Source organism: Rhinoraja longicauda, chromosome 4, assembly GCF_053455715.1.
Source record: "Rhinoraja longicauda isolate Sanriku21f chromosome 4, sRhiLon1.1, whole genome shotgun sequence".
Taxonomy (NCBI): Eukaryota; Metazoa; Chordata; class Chondrichthyes; order Rajiformes; family Arhynchobatidae; genus Rhinoraja; species Rhinoraja longicauda.
The window spans coordinates 58757393-58775581 of NC_135956.1; the positions used below are offsets into that span (position 1 = coordinate 58757393).

Genomic DNA, 18189 nt, shown 5'->3' on the forward strand with positions numbered 1-18189 from the left:
ACTGGGCCTTTTTTTGCTGGAATTTAGAAGAATGAGGGGGAATCTCATTGAAACGTACAGAACAGTGAAAGGAATTGGATAGAGTGGATGTGGTGAGGTTGTTTCCATTAGTTGGAGAATCTAGGACTAGATGTCATAGCCTCAGAATTAAAGGACGTTCTTTTAGGAAGGAGATGAGGAGGAATTTCTTTAGCCAGAATCTGTGAAATTCTTTGCCACAGAAATCAGTGGATATATTTAAAGCAGAGATAGATAGATTCTTGATTAGTATGGGTGTCAGAGGTTATGGGGAGTAGGCAGGAGAATGGGGTTAGGAGGGAGAGATAGATCAGCTGTGATTGAATGGCGGAGTAGACTTGATGGTCCAAATGCCCCAATTCTACTCCTATCACTTACGATCTTATGAAACTTGCACATCTTTGGAATCTGGAGGAACCAGAGCACCCGGAGAAAACCTGCGCAGTCAGAGGGAAAACCTACATCTCCTTACAGACAGCATCCCTAGGATTGTAGCTGGGTCTCTGGCTCTTAAGGCAGCAACTCTATCGCTGCGCCACTGTGCCGCACCATATGTAGTATCTTTCCAAATAAGAATACCCTCCAGCAAAATTACAGGATTATTGCAGATCCAAGCTGTTGGCAGCTCAAATGGCAGTGATTTTCAAATACCAGTCCTTAGTTCACACCTGGACAATTTACTGAGCAGGTTACCAGTGTGGGTGGAAAGGAGCCTTGTGCATCAGTGATCTGGCGAGATGCCAGACAATCCATGTTCTGCTGCCTCATTTCACAGGTGTGAACCAGTGTACCGTTAAATGAAAATCACTTTTGTTTCTGGTGCTAATGGTCCTACAGTAGTTTGAAAATGTTGTTAGCAGCTGGAGGAAAATCAAATAATTAAATAAATCAGGAAGCAAAATTCTATTTAAAATAATGGTGAACAGAGAGCTATCAAATTGTCATTTAAAAACAAAACGTTGGTTCAGTAATGTCCTTCGAGAAACTAAATCTGCCATTTTTACTCCATTTGCTGCTATCAATGAGGTTGGCACTTAACTGCAAGGGTGATTAGGAATGAACAGTAAATGGCGGCATTATTGATCTCTGTTTGTAATGGATGAATATAATCTATATTTATGATTGATGATGCTCAAAGCATGAGCACTGGCCTGGTCAACAAGTCCTGCTGCTCTGTAAAATGCTGTGGGCTCTTGCACTGAAGGGTTTATGCCGTACAATGTTGCATGTGCAACCTCAGCATCCTGCTGGAATTCTTCTGGCAACTTCACACATCATCCTACTGCTCCACACTCGGCCTTCCCTTGTTTGGCAGCAAAAAGAAAGACATTTTTCTTTTGAGTTTCTGGCAAATTGTAATAAGCACAGGTAACACTTGATTTTCTTTCCCTTCATGAACAGCAAGCATCCTTTGGTAAGCCAAAGCCGCCCTGGTTTATTGTTTCTTTTCAACCCACGCCACCAGGCAGCCATTCCTTTCACCTCTCCTTTGATTTGGGCTGTGAAATAAACTTAACACCACTGCGCTAAAATGTAGGAATGAGCACCAATCATTTCTAAACTCAAAACGGTTCCAAGTAAAGGAAATGGGAAGAACAGTGTAATGTATTTCCTCTGCAGGTAGAAAGGCAGGGAGAGGAAATATCAGAAAAATAATAAACGTGGATGGATATTAATAAAGCATATGAAAGCCAGAAAAGGCAGTGGCAAAGAAAGGTTGCAGCTGAGAAATAAAAGGTTATCCGTTTACAAGCTTTTCCTTTTCCTTGTCCTTTCCTTGCATAGTTGCATATGAAGAGACTTCCATGGGATTGAAGATGTTCAATTCTTGGTCAGAATCAACTTTTATGGTGAGGTAACATCTGGTGAAAAGGAAAATGCTGAGACAGATGCAACATGGGACAGAACAAAATAAATATGAAATCCATTGGAAGTAGGCTCTTGAAGCTGGTTCAGAGCATTGAGAGATTTACAACAGATGCAAGGTCCTGACACAGGTTCTCGGACCGAAACAACAACATTTCTTACCCCCCACCCCACCACAGAACTGCTTGACCCACTGAGCCCCGCCAGCAGTTTATCGCTCCTTTATAAGTTGCTTAATTTTCTTTCCCATTGAAGTCACGGGGAACAAGACACGGCAGAGCTAATGTGATGCTGATGGTGGAACCATCAGTACAAAATTGGAACAGATTGAAAAATTGCTCAACAAATCCAAGTGGCCCGCTCACATCTGATGGAGACACCAGAGCCAATCAGCCCATTGGGTAATGCTGGCTCTCAGCAAAACCAAATCATAAGAGGAGGGCGGTCAAATCAAAAGAGCTGGGACTCACTGTGATGGATGTTTCTTTTGTTTGGTGTTAGTTTATGATTGTATGTGTTATTGCATTTTTATTGATTATTCTTATTGGTCTTATTGTTGAACTGCGGGTAATTTTTCATTTCACTACACATTTATGTGTATGTGACAAATAAATGACTATTGACTATTGAAATATAACGAGAACAGAAACGGCTCTGTTTGTGCTGAAGTTGATATGCAAATTATACGGGAATGAAATTGCCATAAAAGCAATAACTGTGAAAATATTTCTTTTTTTTTCCTCTCCAATAGGGAATGAATTAAATTTGACAAAGGTTCCTCGAGCACAGACCTTCCCCAGCTACATCTCAGAACAGAGTCACGAGCATCAGCACTTATTATCTCCATCTAGTGGCTACGGATCGAGCTACAGTTCTGGGCTGGCCCAGTGATGTGCACCGAACAATGGGAGGAGTCACTGTGAGCCAGGCCACTTGTTACTGAGACATGCCTGAATGAGTAACAGTGAGGGGGCAAGGACTAAATACAGGTGAAACACAACAAGACTTGGATGGCTTTTGCTGTACTTGAAGCATTCAGGTGATAGACTGAATATTCATAGGCTTAAAAATACATCTTTTTTTAATATTAATTGGCTCCCACCTGCTGATAACTACATACCTCCTTGGGACATAGAATTTGGTGTATAAAAAATGCAATGTAGAGTATTTTTTAAATCCAGCTGCTGTAAAACATAGCTTCTGTGTGTTGAACACAATTGTTTGGATAGGTCTAAAAGTGATGAGTCAAATTGTCTGTGTCTGCAACAACTGTCAAACAGTGCTTCTGTTTCTAATACTAATTCAGGTATTGCTTTCAGATCTGCTCTGCAGTTATTCCCAGATATCAAATACTTTTTCTCAGAAACAAATGCCCAAGACTGTTCTCATTCTACATCAGGTTGCAGTGTTTTTTGATGCTATTTTGTTTATTGAGGTGAATTTTCTCTAAAGAATAAGGGCTCAATGGTTCAATTTTGATGAAGGTTTAGTGTGTCGGGGAAGGGGAGGTGGGGGGTGGTGGGGAATGATGGAGTTGTACGAGGAGCTTTTCACAGGTTGAGCATAAGACGATGCAGGTGGTTTTAAGCTTCAACTGCAATAATTGTACACCATGAGGAACAAAAGAAGTAAATTGATTATTCACTTTATGACAAACGAAAATACATTCATCTCAGTACTGTGTTCTGGCAATGTGTTGGAAAGGCTCTGATTAGAAATATAGTCTCTGTAAACGCAGGCCAACATTTGTTCTCAGCAAGGGGAGAATTATTTCATGAACATCATCTTTTAAGTAAAGGCACCTTCCATTCACTGGAGAATTTGTTGGCAACATGAAAAATGTGCAATATTTATCAACATGCATTTTGTTTTGGAATTGGCACCTTAGATGATAGTTCATAATTAACTATCCAAGTATTTCAACTTGTGCCAGTTTGAAGTTACCTTAAGACCAAAATTATCAAACCCTATGAAGCCAGAGCTGGGGAAAAAAAACTGCCAAGGAGCAGCCGAATTACAGCATGTTGGCAATAAAACAGAAGCATAAGATTTTGGCATACCCAGCAGTTAAAGCAACAACTGCAGGGAGGACCAACAAAATCAGTTTCGATTAAGTGTCTGCACCCAAAACGTCAACTGCTTCTCTCCATTGGCATGGTCTGAACTGCTGTGTGTTTCAAACTTTCACGGTTTCTGTCTCAGATTCCCAGGAACTGCAGTTGTTTGCACTTTGTTTATACCCGGCTGGATCATTCTCAATCTGACCTCCTGTTCCACATGAATCAACAATGACAACTACCTGCTGGGCCAGCTGCACACCCTCCCCTGGAGCACACTGCTGTCAAAGGCGTTTCCACTGTTTTTTAATATGCCGAATATCCAGAGATATTTAAAATTAAAATTGGATTATTTAACTTTTTTTAATTCAGCCAGTAAAAATAATGACTTTAGTTCAAATACATTAAACTATAGCTAATTAATTTTAAAATCATGAGATATGAAATAAAGATAAGTCAATAAAAATTTGAATTCACTTTTTTATTATAGATCAATGACCATATTGAAAAGAAGGTGGTCACTGCCTGTATACCAGTTTTAGCTCATGTAAAGCTGAGGGGCCAGAAGCGAAGTGCATCTGGTTCCAGACGGAGCCAGAGGGACTGCTGGATCAACAGTGAGTCCAGTATCAGGACGGGTAGCATTCGACGCACTGCATGCCTCCAACTTTCATTTTGCCGTGTGCAGATGTGGAAGTTGAATACACATAAAACATTGGAGGATGGAACCATCATTTCAATCACGTCCCTGCATCACTAATGCCAGCAGTGATTAGATATCGGCAATCTCATCGTGTGCATTAGTTTGTTTACAGGAATGTGCATACTCGCATCTATGCAAGGCAAAAAAAAGACAAATTTAAGGAGTTGCAACATGGCCTGGAAGAAGTTCAGGTCATATTTTATGCTAATGAGCATGTACACCTTCTCACTTCACATATTAGATTAGGATTAAAATTGTAATACTCGTTGTACCATTAAACTTGAGATAACACAATCAAATTATGAAGCAAGATGTCGCCTGAAGGAATACTCTTTGCTTTAAATACTGCAACCGTACAAGAGAATTCTTCAAAATAACTTCCCGACTCAAAATCTTGTCCTCAGTATGTGCCTGGCTCTTATTCCTCTGTAGCCTGCTCTGGCCATGGGTCAATGCTTTGGTATATATCAAACTCTGTTCTGCAGTGTCTAGTTTTTAAAAAAAGTAACATTGTCTGTCAGAATTGGTTTTGTAGTCAATCTTCACAATTTATACTAATTGATTGAACTAGATTTTGAGATGTCCTTGCTGTGCCAAGTGAACTGCAGAAACATCTTGGGTGTTAATTATTCATACCTATTTCTTCCAACATGCTTAATTGGACACTGTTGGTCAGGCACAGGGCAATTGGAGAATTTAAAGGTTTATGACAGGGTCAAGATCACTTTAATTTACAGAATAGGCCTAAGTATCTGCATTTCACTTCAATTTTTGAAATACATAATGGACCATTAAATATCAGAATGCACTATGGACCATTAAGCATGTTCAGTCTAAAGAAGGGTCTCTGTCAGAAATGTCACCCATTCCTTCTCTCCAGAGATGCTGCCTGTCCCGGTGAGTTACTCCATCATTTTGTGTCTATCTTTGGTGTAAACTAGCATCTGCAATTCCTACTACACATTATGCATGTTCTAGATGATCTGATATGCCGTTAGGATAGGAGGAAGTAAAAAGATATCCTGGATGTCTGAGTCTTAAGAAAGTTCCCGACCTGAAACATCACCAATCCATGTCCTCCAGAGATGCTGCCTGACTTGCTGCACATGCCCCATCACTATTACTCATTTAGGCTTGTCTCCAGCACTTTGTGTCATTTGTTTTGTAAACCAACATCTGCAGTTCCGTGTTTCTACAAGATATCCTGGTCTATTAGCAAGGGACTATCAAGAGTCCTGGTTTACTTACGATTGGACAACAGAAATAAATACGCTTGGATAAGAAAGGATTTTATCTGACGAACCTAATCAAATTCTTTGGGGAGGTAATGGGCACGATCGATGAGCCGTCTATTTGATGTAGTCCAGGTGAATCTTAACAAGGCTTTTGACAAAGTCCCAAAGGACAGGCAGGTCAATAAAGTAGAAAGCATAAAAGGGATTCAACCGAAAGTGACAAAATGGCTCCAATGCTAGCTCAGCAACAACCAACAGAGTATAAATGGTTGGCATGTGTTTATTTAAAGAGAAGCCTGTTACTGGTGGAGTTTCACTGAGCTTAATTCTTCACCTTTTGCTTGTTATATATATAAAATCATTTAGACATAAGTGTAAGCAACATGATAACAAAGTTTTCAATTGATACAAGCATTAGCCATCTGGAGGAAAGTTTTAGACTTAGCAAGATGCAGATGATCTGGTCAATTAGGCACATAAAACGGCAAATGGAATTTAATTTAGAGAATTGTGAGTTAATGCATTTTCAAAGTTCAACTAGCAAAGGATAGCTATTAGTGGGAGGATATTGAGTGGTGGAGAGAAAGGGAAGGATCTTGGAGTGGATAGACACAAATCAATTAAAGTGCAAAACAGCTCAATGAGATGGTTAAAACGGCAAACAGGATGCATTCCTTTATCAGCCAAAGCTGAGACATAAGATCATGACAGTTATTCTTCGAGTAATAACAAGAAACTGCAAGTGCTAGTTTATACCAAAGATAGGCACACAATGCTGGAGTAACTCAAAGGGGTCAGAGAGCAGCCTGGACAACTTGGATAGGCTGAAGAACGGTTCCGATCTGAAAAGTCAACTGTCCATATTCTCCAAGGCTTTAATTGAATTGTATACAGTGCTAGTTCGACTATGGATTGAGTGCCATGTAAGTTCTGGTCAATACATTGCAGTAAAGATGTGACTTGCTGGAATAAGTACAGAAGAGATTCATAAAGATATTCTCCAGGTCTGGAAAATCGTGGCCTTGAGGAAAGATGAGATGGTCTGTGGTTGTTACTTTGGAACAATAGAGGCTGACGAAAGAATTAACTGAGGAGTGTAATGTTAGAGAAAGTCTCGATAGAGCAAGGGAGTTGGATGGACAGTATTTGGCAGAAGAATTAGAACTCCGATGAGCATTTTCTTTTCACTCAGAGAATGATGATGGTCTGAAACTCACTGAACTGAAAGAGTGGTTAAGGCAGAAAACCTTTGTGTATTTATGAGTCAAGAGAGTTTTATCGAAAACAGTTATTGGGATGTACATTTGATAGGTCATGACCTACAGGACTGCAGATCAATGTTGGATGGTGAGTTGAGATTGGAGCTTTATTTTTTGACTAGTGCAGATACAATGGCCAAATTGTCTCATCTGTGCCACTGATCTATAGACAGGATCTGACATTAAGTATCAACAAAATGCCCAGTGTTATCCAGGCAACAACCCAAGTATAAAAGATAAAGTTTCCACCCATACTCCAAAGATGTACAGGTTTGTAGGTTAATTGACTTCAGTAAAATTGTAAATTGTCCCAAGTGTGTGTAGGATGGTGTTAATGTGCAGGGATCGCTGGTCGGCGCGGACTCGGTAGGCTTAAGGACCTGTTTCTGCGCTGCATCTTTAAACTAAACTAAAATAAAATCACAATGAGGTACATATGGAAATCCAAGCAGTGAAATCTCTGGTAGGTCCCAATACAATAATTCAGAGTATCCTCACCCGAATACATCAGGGCACCATCAGTCCATTTTCGAATGCCACTGGCAAGATATTGGAGAGCCATATTCTTGAATGTAGTGGTTCACCTGGTGAAGGTTCTCCTCATTGTGCTGTTGGCAAGGGTCTCCAGGATATAGGCCCAGCAATAATGAAGGAACGGTGTTGGGTTTCCGAATCAGCATGCTCTGCAGCTTGGAGGGGCACATGCAGTACTTGGTGGTGCCATTTGGCTGCTGACATTTGACCTTCTTGGTCTTTGAGGTTGAATTTGGTAACTGCTGAAGGAGTGGGCTAGTAGAGAGCCATGGTGCACCAGTGGGAGAAGTATGTATGTTGAGTGGTATACAGGGTACCAGTCAAGTGGGCTGCTCAATCCAACTTCTTAAGAATTGTTAGTGCTCCACTCTTTCAGGCCCTTTTCAGGCTGTATAGCTTATGATAAGTCATAGAGCTATACAGCATGAAAACAGGCCCTTCAGCCCACCTTGATAATGCCAACCAATTGGCATATTGGGCTAGTCCCATGTGCCTGCATTTGGCCTATATCTTTCGAAACCCTTCCTACTCGTATGTCTGTGCAAATGTCTTTTAAAATTTTTAATGGTATCCACTTATATTGCTTCTTAATGGCAGCTCATTCCAGATACAGATTATCCTCTGAGTGATAAAGTTGCCCCTGAAGTCCCACTTAAATATCTCCAACTCTCCTTGAGCCTATGCCGTCTAGTTTTTGAATCATCTACCATAGGAAAAAGCCTTTTCGTGTTCACCTTATCCATGCAAAGTCTTTTGCATGTGCCTCGTTGATGATGGAAAGTCTTCAGGGTGTCACAAGATGAATCATATGCAACAGGATACCCAGCCTCTGACCTGCTGCCAAAACCATAGCATTTATTTGGCCTATCCGGTTTAGTTTCTGATCAATAGTGATCTCCAGGATATTGATAGTGGGGGACACAGCAATGGTAATGTCATGGAATGTAAGAGGTACAGTAGTGATTAAATCTCTCTCTCTTAGTTGGAGATTGTCATTAGCTGCCATGTTTGTGGCACAGATGTTACTTATGACTTAATAATTTAATATTTAAATATCATCTAGGTCTTGCTGCAGAAGGGCACAGTCTGTTTTTTGTTGAGGAATTGGGAATGGGCTTGAACATTGTGCAATCATCAGCAAACATTCCCACATCTGTCCTATGACAGAAGGAAGGTCATTGATGAAGCAACTGAAGATGATTGGACCCAGGACTCTGTCCTGAGGAACTCCCCTGGGACAAATGTGCTCCAACATGCACAACTGTCCCCCTTGTGTGAGGTGTGACTCCCACCACAGGGCTGCGTTTTCACCATGACGTCATTCACTTCAGTTTTACCTGGGGCTTTCTGATGCCAATGAGAGTAAAATGGCACCTTGATGTCAAGTGTTGTCACTCTCGCCTCGCCTCGCCTCTCCTCTCTATTTCAGCTCCTTGCCCCATGCTTGGACCGAGTCTAGGATGAAGTCTGGAACTGAGTGCCCCTGCTAAAATCCAAACTGGATATCAATGAGCAGGCTATTGGTGAGTAAGTGTCACTATATGGCACTCTCAATGACAACTTCCATTGCTTTGCTGATGATTGAGAGTGACCAGTTGAGAAGCGAATTTATTACCCAGAAGTTAGGGTTGAACCCTGGTCAACTGGATACGCCACTGTGCCAGCCAGCTCCAGAGTTTGAATCCAGTCCACTCGATTGGATTTGTCCTGCAATTTGACTAACCTGGGCAATCTTCCACATTATTGTGTAAGTGGCAGTGGGATAGAAGTACTGGGTGTTGTTTAACTTCAGAGACTTTGTTGTATCCAATGCTCTCAGCTTTGTTTTAATATGTGAAGTGAATCAAATTGGCTGAAGACAGATTGCTGTGATTGTATTGTATTGTAATTAATTTATTAGCCAAGTATGTAAAAACATATAAGGAATTTGATTTGCCATACAGTCATACCAAAAAAAGCAACAAGGCACAGCAACTACATAAAAGTGAACATAAACATCCACCACAGTGGCTTCCCCACATTCCTCACTGTGATGGAAGGAAAAAAAGTCTTATCTTATTTCCTCCTTATTCTCCCGCGGACGGGGCAGTCGAACCATCTGCAGTCGGGGCGATCGAAGCTCCTGCAGCCGGCGATCGAAGCTCCCGCGTCAGGGCGATCGACACTCCCCCGATCAAGGCGGTTGAAGCTCCTGTGGCTTGGAGCTCCCAAAGTCAGTCCCCGACCAAGCTCCACGATGTTAAGTCCGCAGGCTCCCGCGGTTGGAGTTCCCGTCGATCCCTGACAAAGGGATCACAAGCTCCACGATGTTAAGTCTGCAGGCTCCCGCAATTGGAGCTCCCAAAGTCGATCCCCAGCAAGAGGGCGCCAGCTCCAGGATGTTAGGCCGCAGCGCGGACGGAGATACGATACGGAAAGTCACATCTCCGTTGAGGAAAGATTTTTTTTAAAGTTTCCCCCCCACCCCGCACATAATACAAAACTAAAGATACACTAAAACATACATTTAACAGCAGACTAAAAACAACAAAGAAGAAAAAGGACAAGACAGACTGTTGGCTAGGCTGCCTTCATACAGCACCACCTAATGGTGTGGATCTCATGAAGGAGATGGATTATCTGCTTGGCACTTATGTCTGAACATGGTTAAGAGTGTCTCAGTCATGTTCTTCACACCCATCCCCATTTCCTATTTAATTGTCCATTCACAACTTGTTGGTATTTTCTCAGCCATTATGGGAGGTGGGTACCTTTTTCCATACTTTCTTGTAACACTGAAGATAGCCGTTCACTCCATTGGGTCTATGCCAGCCCACAGATCAATCTATTTCCATCATTAAATTTCCTTACGACTTATCACAATGTCTCCATCTCACATATAATAGGAGTAGTTTATACTGGTCAATTCACCTAACAACCTGCATGTCTTTGGGATATGGGAGAAATTTGAAATATACAGAGGAAGAAATTCAGGCAGTCACAGGAGGACGTGGAACCTGCACATGGACAGCACCGGAAGTCAGGGTTGAACCCTGGTCAACTGGATACACCACTATGCCAGCCCAGCTACAGAGTTTTAATCTAGTCCACTGGATATGAAATCGCTTAACTCTGTCCAAGTCTGCTGTTTTTGGTTGATAGCATGCTGGTCTATGATGTTGATCTTCCAATGATGATCACAGACTATTAAAATGTTGAAACTCCTTCAATCAAAGAATTGAAGCTACCGAAAACAACGTATCCAAGGGAGGAAAGGATCCTTCATTTCAGAACTTGAAAAAATCTGTTTCAGAGCAGTGCATAGACAGTCACGGACATCCTGTTTAAGAACCACGAGAAAAAAAACACATTCCAAAATAATCCTGGATGGATTCACTGGAAACAATTGGATTAATTTCTGATCAGACAGAGATAGAAGAGCACCATCCGAGACTGAGCAAATTGTGGCTGCCAACTGCTGCTAACTATATTGCCAATAAACTCGAAAGGGAAATTGAGGCAGGACAAGTGCAGTGGAAAATCTATTAGGAAGAAAAGCAGAATTATAAGAACATCTGAAGTGCAGGCGGAAATAAAAAATTGCGGATGAATAAAGCTTTTTCAACTCTATTAAGTAAACCTTCAAGTACAAGAGGAGATTTGGTTCACAGGGAATACATTAAATATTATCAAAGGACAAAATTGTCTTCTTCTTTAGCACTCTATCTTATTCTCAGGACAACTCAGAGAATCTTCCAACCAACTGATTATTTTTGAAGTGCAACCAGTACTTTTAAGCAAGTTAATGTGACTTCCATTTTGAACTCAGCAAGACTCTCCAACCAACAAACAAGCAATTAGTTTGAGGGTATCTTGACCAGAACATTGATTCCACCCAAAGCATTGGAAGCAGTTTTTGTACATCCAACTGCTGAGGCCTTGGTTTATCGAATGAGTGAAAGAGGAAAGTGAGAAGAGGTGAAGATGCAGAGAATGAAATTTGTCAGTAAGAAAAAAGGAGAAAAATAACTAAAGAGACGATGCAGAGACATGGAAGCCGAAACAAAACAAAAGAACCATAAAATGTAAAATACTCATGAAAAAATTATGGTAGGCTATGGCAAAATCAGGATACTACGATTTGCATGTGAGTGAAGTTGTGATACAATAAATGTGAGAACCATACATGGGCACTGTTTTTTCCATCCCTTTATCTTGAGAAAATCCTTCAGGCTCTGAAGGAGCCATGGTATGTGCATCAATGGGACAGGCACTAATGCTCCAGATGTCTGTTCGCCAAACATACTGGAATAAAACAGGAGGTAAAAAAGTAAATAGAAAGCTCAACCATTTGCAGGAAGAAAGGGTCATTGGGAGATCCAGATGAGTGGAGAAGAAGGCGTCTAAACAAATTGTCAAGTAGGAAGGTTGAAGGAACAGATGAAGAGTCCAGAATTGTAACATTTGTTCTCCATGTTAACAAGATGCCAAGAAAACTCAATTAAAATGCTGAGGAAGCAAATCAAATAGTATTTTTCAAATGCTGATAAACCTTCTTAAGGACCTCTAACCTCCTCAAGTGCTTCCAAAGCAAATAGAATGCGACATTGAGAACACTCAGTGTGGCGCAGGGATAGAGTTGCTGCCTTACAGAGCTAACAGCGCTAGAGACCAGAGTTCAATCCCGACTACGGGTGCTGTCTATACAGAGTTTGTACGTTCTTCCCGTGACCGTATTATGTTTTCTCCAAGATCTTTGGTTTCCTTCCATGTTACAAAGACATAGTGGTTTGTAGGTTAATTAGCTTAGTATAAACGTAAAATTATCTCTATAAAATAGGATAGTGTAAATGTGCGGGGATCGGTGCGAACTCGGTGGGCTGAAGGGCCTGTTTCCACGCTGTATCTCTAAACTAAACTAAACAAAACAATTTCAAGCAAAAATCAGGACTGACTTCTGTCAGTCAATTTGAAAATATGACCAATCAACCAATTTGAAAATATGTTCCTGAATGTTTGAGTCTACCATATGAAGGCTGACAAGTAAAACATAAGTCTTGGAACACAATATTCACAGATTGATGTGCCTAGGTGATACTTTAATCAAGCTGAAAATAAGGGTGTGGCAACTATGACGCTGAAGGTTGCCTATTACAAATCCCTGGACTGAAGCTTCAGGGCCATGTTAGATTTTCCACTGCACCTATCTAAAAACTTTACACCATAACACTTTGGAAGTTCGACCTCATAATTTTGCCATGGAACAGCAGCAGGCAGCTATGTGTATTTTCAATGTAGAGTGTATTTCAGTAATGAGTAAGATTTTTGAACTCAAGAAAGAAATGGAAGAAGGATTGATGGGAATGAGAATCAAAGTCACAGACGTAGAAGGATGGAAAGATCATGTCCAGATGGAAAAAAGAGAAGGGCTTTAAAAATACGAAGACAGAAAACATTTTAAATTTGAGTTTTTTAATATCACCTGTAATAATGAGGCTGAACTATTTAATTTGTTCCCTTTTAGGGTCAGTGAAGAATGGCTGCATTAACAATTACTGAATCCTTCCTCTTTTAATTCCAGCACCTGTCTGTGGCATTTTTAATGGACAATTAAAATGCAAATTCACCAAATTCTGAACATTAAATGATGACTAAGAGTGAGACATAAATATGTGAGACAACTGCCGCAGTATTCTACATTAACCAGCACCTTCATACCTTAACCTCCTCTATTTGTATGTATGTATTGTGTTAATTGGCTTGGTATAAATGTAAAATTGTCCCCAGTGTGTGTAGGATAGTGTTAGTGTGCGGGGATCGCTGGTCAGCGTGGACTCAGTGGGCCGAATGGCCTGTTTCCGCGCTGTATATCTCTAAACAAAGGAGCATTAACGTGGAAAAGTAGATGGAAGTGGAGATAAAAGGACATCTCATCAGCATTACTAACAGGAGCCAATATCGTCCTATGATTCTATCACCATAAATAGAAACAATAGAGTGATTACCATTTGCCAAGTACACAGCTGAGGTTGTATCACATGGCCTGGCAGTCACTCTGTAAAAGTTGACAATCATCTTGACTACGGAATGCAAGGTAAATTGGTCATGAGGATAACTCCTGGAGTCAAGGCAATCTCTACTTCAGCAAATAGCATTGATGCAAATGTGCCTTGAATATTCAGTGTGATCAATGCGTCACAATTTATGACAAAATTAATCAACCTACAAAGAAGTCCTTTATTCACAATATGCTGGAGTAACTCAGCAGGTCAGGCAGCATCTCAGGAAAGAAGGAATGGGTGACGTTTCGGGTCGAGACCACAAAGATGTCCTGATAGGCGGAAACCTGCGGAGACAATGCTAACTGTTCTTGATGGGTGTTGTCAATAAACAAAAGATTGTGGGAATTGGTGTAACTCTGGCTCTGTTTGACGTACTCATGGGTAGATAAATGGGCTGTTTACTTGTTTTCTGAAGAGTTGAAGAGATTTGACACGACTTGTTGAAAGAACAAATTCAGGGTTGTGTGTCTTACTGATCGTCTCATAATCAGTTGATATCTTTTTTGAATTATACCAGTTGCTATTCTGTTTTCTGTAAAAGTAAAAATATGCTAAAAATGTGATTTCCTCCTAACTAGACCAAGAATAGACTCTCAAATTGCTTGATTTAAAGCCCATCTCAGAGTCGACTTACTGTGCCTACAAAGATTAAAACAAACGCTGGGATAGATCTGCCTTGGACACTTACAGCTCCATAGTTGATACGTGAGGAACACACTGAATACTTTATGGAACTAATCATATGATTAGCATTCCTTATAAAGCTGTGCATCTTTTATCATTGATACTATTGCAGAGAAGTAATTGCTCCAAGGATTAACACTGAATTGAATTTTTCCCTTACAGCTCTTCAGCACCCTAACTAATCTGCAGAGCCTTACTGAAAGAGGCTGCAGTAGAGCTTCTTGAAACCATTGTCAGGACTTTTGAAATCATACCTTCAATTGTCAGGAATTCATCTTACGGTGCCAGGGGCATTTATAACGTTATTAAAAATTGCAGTTAATAATGAGAAATTCCAACCAGAGAGCACACATCAGCAGGGTAATATGGCTGGAAATGCTGTATGTCGGTGTAAAAGAGCAGAGAATGCTGGAAGTATTGCACAGGTACAGCAGCATCTGTGAGAAAGCTCTTTTGAGATAAATGCCTGTGCAGACTCATCTATTCCCCCTCCCGCTACAGTGTAAGTCCATTTGTCTCATAGGTTGCTAGTTTAATTTTCTGAAATGATATCGTACATCACTACCTATATGGAAAATTTTAAAAATAATCAGTGTTCTGTTTTCCTACAAAAGCATTAGCAATTGGAAAATTAAAATAAGTCAAAACTAAATCAGAAGTATTTAGGACCATCTCTTTCAAAAGCTAGAGCATAGTTATCCCCAATAAATGCATTTGGTAAGATAATTGCCTAAAAAGGAAAACAATATTGTGAATATTGATTATTGAGCTTGCATTTCTCAGAGAACTTTATTCGAACTGATATGTCAATTTGGCCCTGAGACTGCATGTAATTCTTGGGGTGTAGGGTGTGGGAATCTTCAGCATCAGTATTAAATCAGTATTAATTTGCATGTTGTTTGAAGCAATGTTAGGTCTAGGTGATGATTTGTATCTCCTTTCCTTTTATTAGATATGTTAACATTTGTTGACAAATTTGCAGTGTTTTTCTAAATGTTTATTAATATATTCCCGATTTATATATGTGAGAGAGTAACCTCATTCCTGCAATATTGTTACAATGTTCTGAATTACTGATACTTAAGCATGCTATAGAATGTGGTGTGGTTTTGACCTGGTTAGAGTGGAAATTAATGTGAAATGATTCTTGTTTACAGTAGGAAGGGTTCAGTAGAAGATAATGAATTGTGCCTCAATCAACTGGCCTGCTTCTTCCAGCAGTAGAGCAAACTCGTACAGCACATTATCAAATGTTATTTTTCTACCAAGAAACAATTTGACAAACTGATTAATGTAACTAGTTACCATAGATTTTGATCTAATTATGTATTGAAATGCAATGGAGAATAGATGTTGCGATGGATTGTTGCAGTTAAAAGATAGACTTGCATATGTATATTTAGATATGTATATATATATATGTATATATATATATATATATATATAGATGTGTATATACACACACACATACATACATACATATATGTATATCAACCAGCTGTGTGGTGAAGATCAGATAATGTTTAATGAGGATACGCTGACGAACAACTGAGCCTGTACACAGTGGATAATGCATTTGCAGTTTGGTACTACTTACATCAACATAGAAAATACAGGGTATCAAATCTCTAACAGCAATGATACTCTCAATATCACAACTGGTAAATAATTTGTTGCTCTATCTCCAGCACAGTTCACCTTGACCAGCTGGCTTTAATATATTAAATGCATCCAAGCCCAGATCAGTTCCACTTTGAGATCTGATGCTGTGAGCATTAGTGCTGTTTAATCTGCTTTAGGAAGCACTTTATCCTTCCCTTTCACTGTCCCCGGTGCTGATCCATTAGAGTGGCAGAGTGCAAGCAGTGACAGTCGCAGGAGTTTATTGAAGGGTTCACTTGCCTTTGTAATTGTGCTGAGAAAGCAATCGGGCCAAGACATACGAGCAAGTAGAAACATCAAGGACATAGTGTTTCTTATCAATTTAATACCAGATAGATGAAGCTGGGGAGTGTCAGTGCCAGCCTGTCCAAAACACCTCCATCTCTCAACCTCTCGCTCTCACTTCTTTAAATTCTACCTCTTGGATTCAGCTTTACTAAGTTCTTTCTGTAGCTGTGGCATCAAATGTTGTTTGGTGGAGGCTCTCGTTTTGCACCTTGGGATGTTCAAAGCTTTAGAAATGTTATATAAATGCGAGTTGTTAACGTTGAATTGCCTTTGCCTGCAGGGGACTTGGCATCTGAAGCTGGTGGTCATTTATCTGATAAATCTCATTGGACATTAACTGTAATTTTACAGTTCAGTGGTCGAGCTAGACATTTGGCTGGGGTCCCAGAGCATACTGCCATCATACTTCTTTATAATTGTAGATTACTATTTCCAATCATGCTGGTTCTGTGATCTGTTTTGCATCAGCCATGTCATACAATGGAGAGTGTTTACATTTTCATCTGTACATCACGCATTTGTGAATTTCACTTGGTTGTTAAGCTTCATTAGGATTGGAACTGCATTGTTGAAGGTGAAGCATGTCGATGCAGGGGGCTTGGTGCAAGCTATTGCTGAGGACCCCACGAATGGGATAGATTTGTTCTCATTAATTTAGTTGGACTTTCCATTATCTTCTGTTTCAGTGGTTGGAATGAGGAGTAATATCCAACGATAAGGGAGGTCGGGATGATGACGCTGACTACTGGGTCCCAGTGATACCCTGCATTGCAGTGTATCATAACATGATTATTTCTGGTGCATCATATTGCACACCCCCAGAATACATGTCTGATATTATATAGGGTGATATTTCATATTTCACTGCTGAACCGCTGTTTCTGTGGATCTGTAAATCAGTTACTCATTTTGAATAGTGAAACAAGTAACATTAGATATTTTCTCCCTGTTACAAAGCTCTGTATCAAAGTGCTCGCTCCACCAGCCAACAGGTCACTGGAGAAGCTAAAGTCATTTTAATCATAAATTATTTTAAAAATCATGAATGGTATGCCATCAATACTCTAGTCATAGAGACCATCTGGCATCTATTTCTGCTAATTTTGCATAAATTCCATCAAGTAGATCCATCACAAATAACTATATGTGCAAATATATAGCTCAAGATGAATGATCTGAAGTTCTGTATAAAGTTAGGCATAGTGTACCCGCTAACCAGCGGACGTCATTTTGATTTTGTGCTGCGGTATAAAATGGGCAATATCAACTCAATCACATTAATCTCCTCTCTAGATTTTCATTTTCAAGGATGGTTAAATCAATATTGCCAATTGTATACAGAAAACCAAGGTCAAAAAGAAAAATTCTTGGTAAGCAGATCAAAGCAATCCTTAAAAAAAATTGAAAAGGCTTGTTCTCTAAAATGCGATCGTAGAAAGGGGAGTACTGGCTCTCATGTGACTTGGAAATGAAGCTTTCAAGAAGGAACATATTCTAAGCAATCAAGATTGATGTCACGTACGGTGATTAAGATGTCAGCTGGGATGATTAATCATCAGCTCTGACTGCCATTAATCCTATTTTATGAACTAAAGCATCATTATTTCAGTGGCAAGTAACACTGTCACTAAGAAGGGAAAAAATGCAAAAATAAATAGTTTTAAAGCTGATGAAATGGCTTCCCTGCTCACTTGGTCATGCACAAGGCTAAGCCACCATCCTTTCCCCTTCCAGATGTTTGATCTTTCCACGAGAATACTCAACTGCACCTGCAATGTCAGTAGTCCTGACCTCGTATCTTGCTGGATGGGAGCCCCACAGGATAACAGCCTAACATCCCTC

General features: G+C 40.1%; 2 protein-coding genes across 2 annotated transcripts in view; one reads left to right on the forward strand and one right to left on the reverse strand.

The window, feature by feature from the left end:
• The window catches only part of dok6 (docking protein 6), a 328109-nt gene extending 324746 nt beyond the window's left edge, over window positions 1–3363 (forward strand). The window contains exon 8 of the mRNA XM_078397809.1: window positions 2636–3363. Within this exon, the coding sequence (XP_078253935.1) occupies window positions 2636–2775 (140 nt within the window). The 3' untranslated portion in view covers window positions 2776–3363. The remainder of the gene's footprint in view (window positions 1–2635) is intronic.
• cd226 (CD226 molecule) overlaps window positions 1–18189 on the reverse strand; it is a 122972-nt gene that overhangs the window by 47766 nt on the left and 57017 nt on the right. The window lies entirely within an intron of this gene.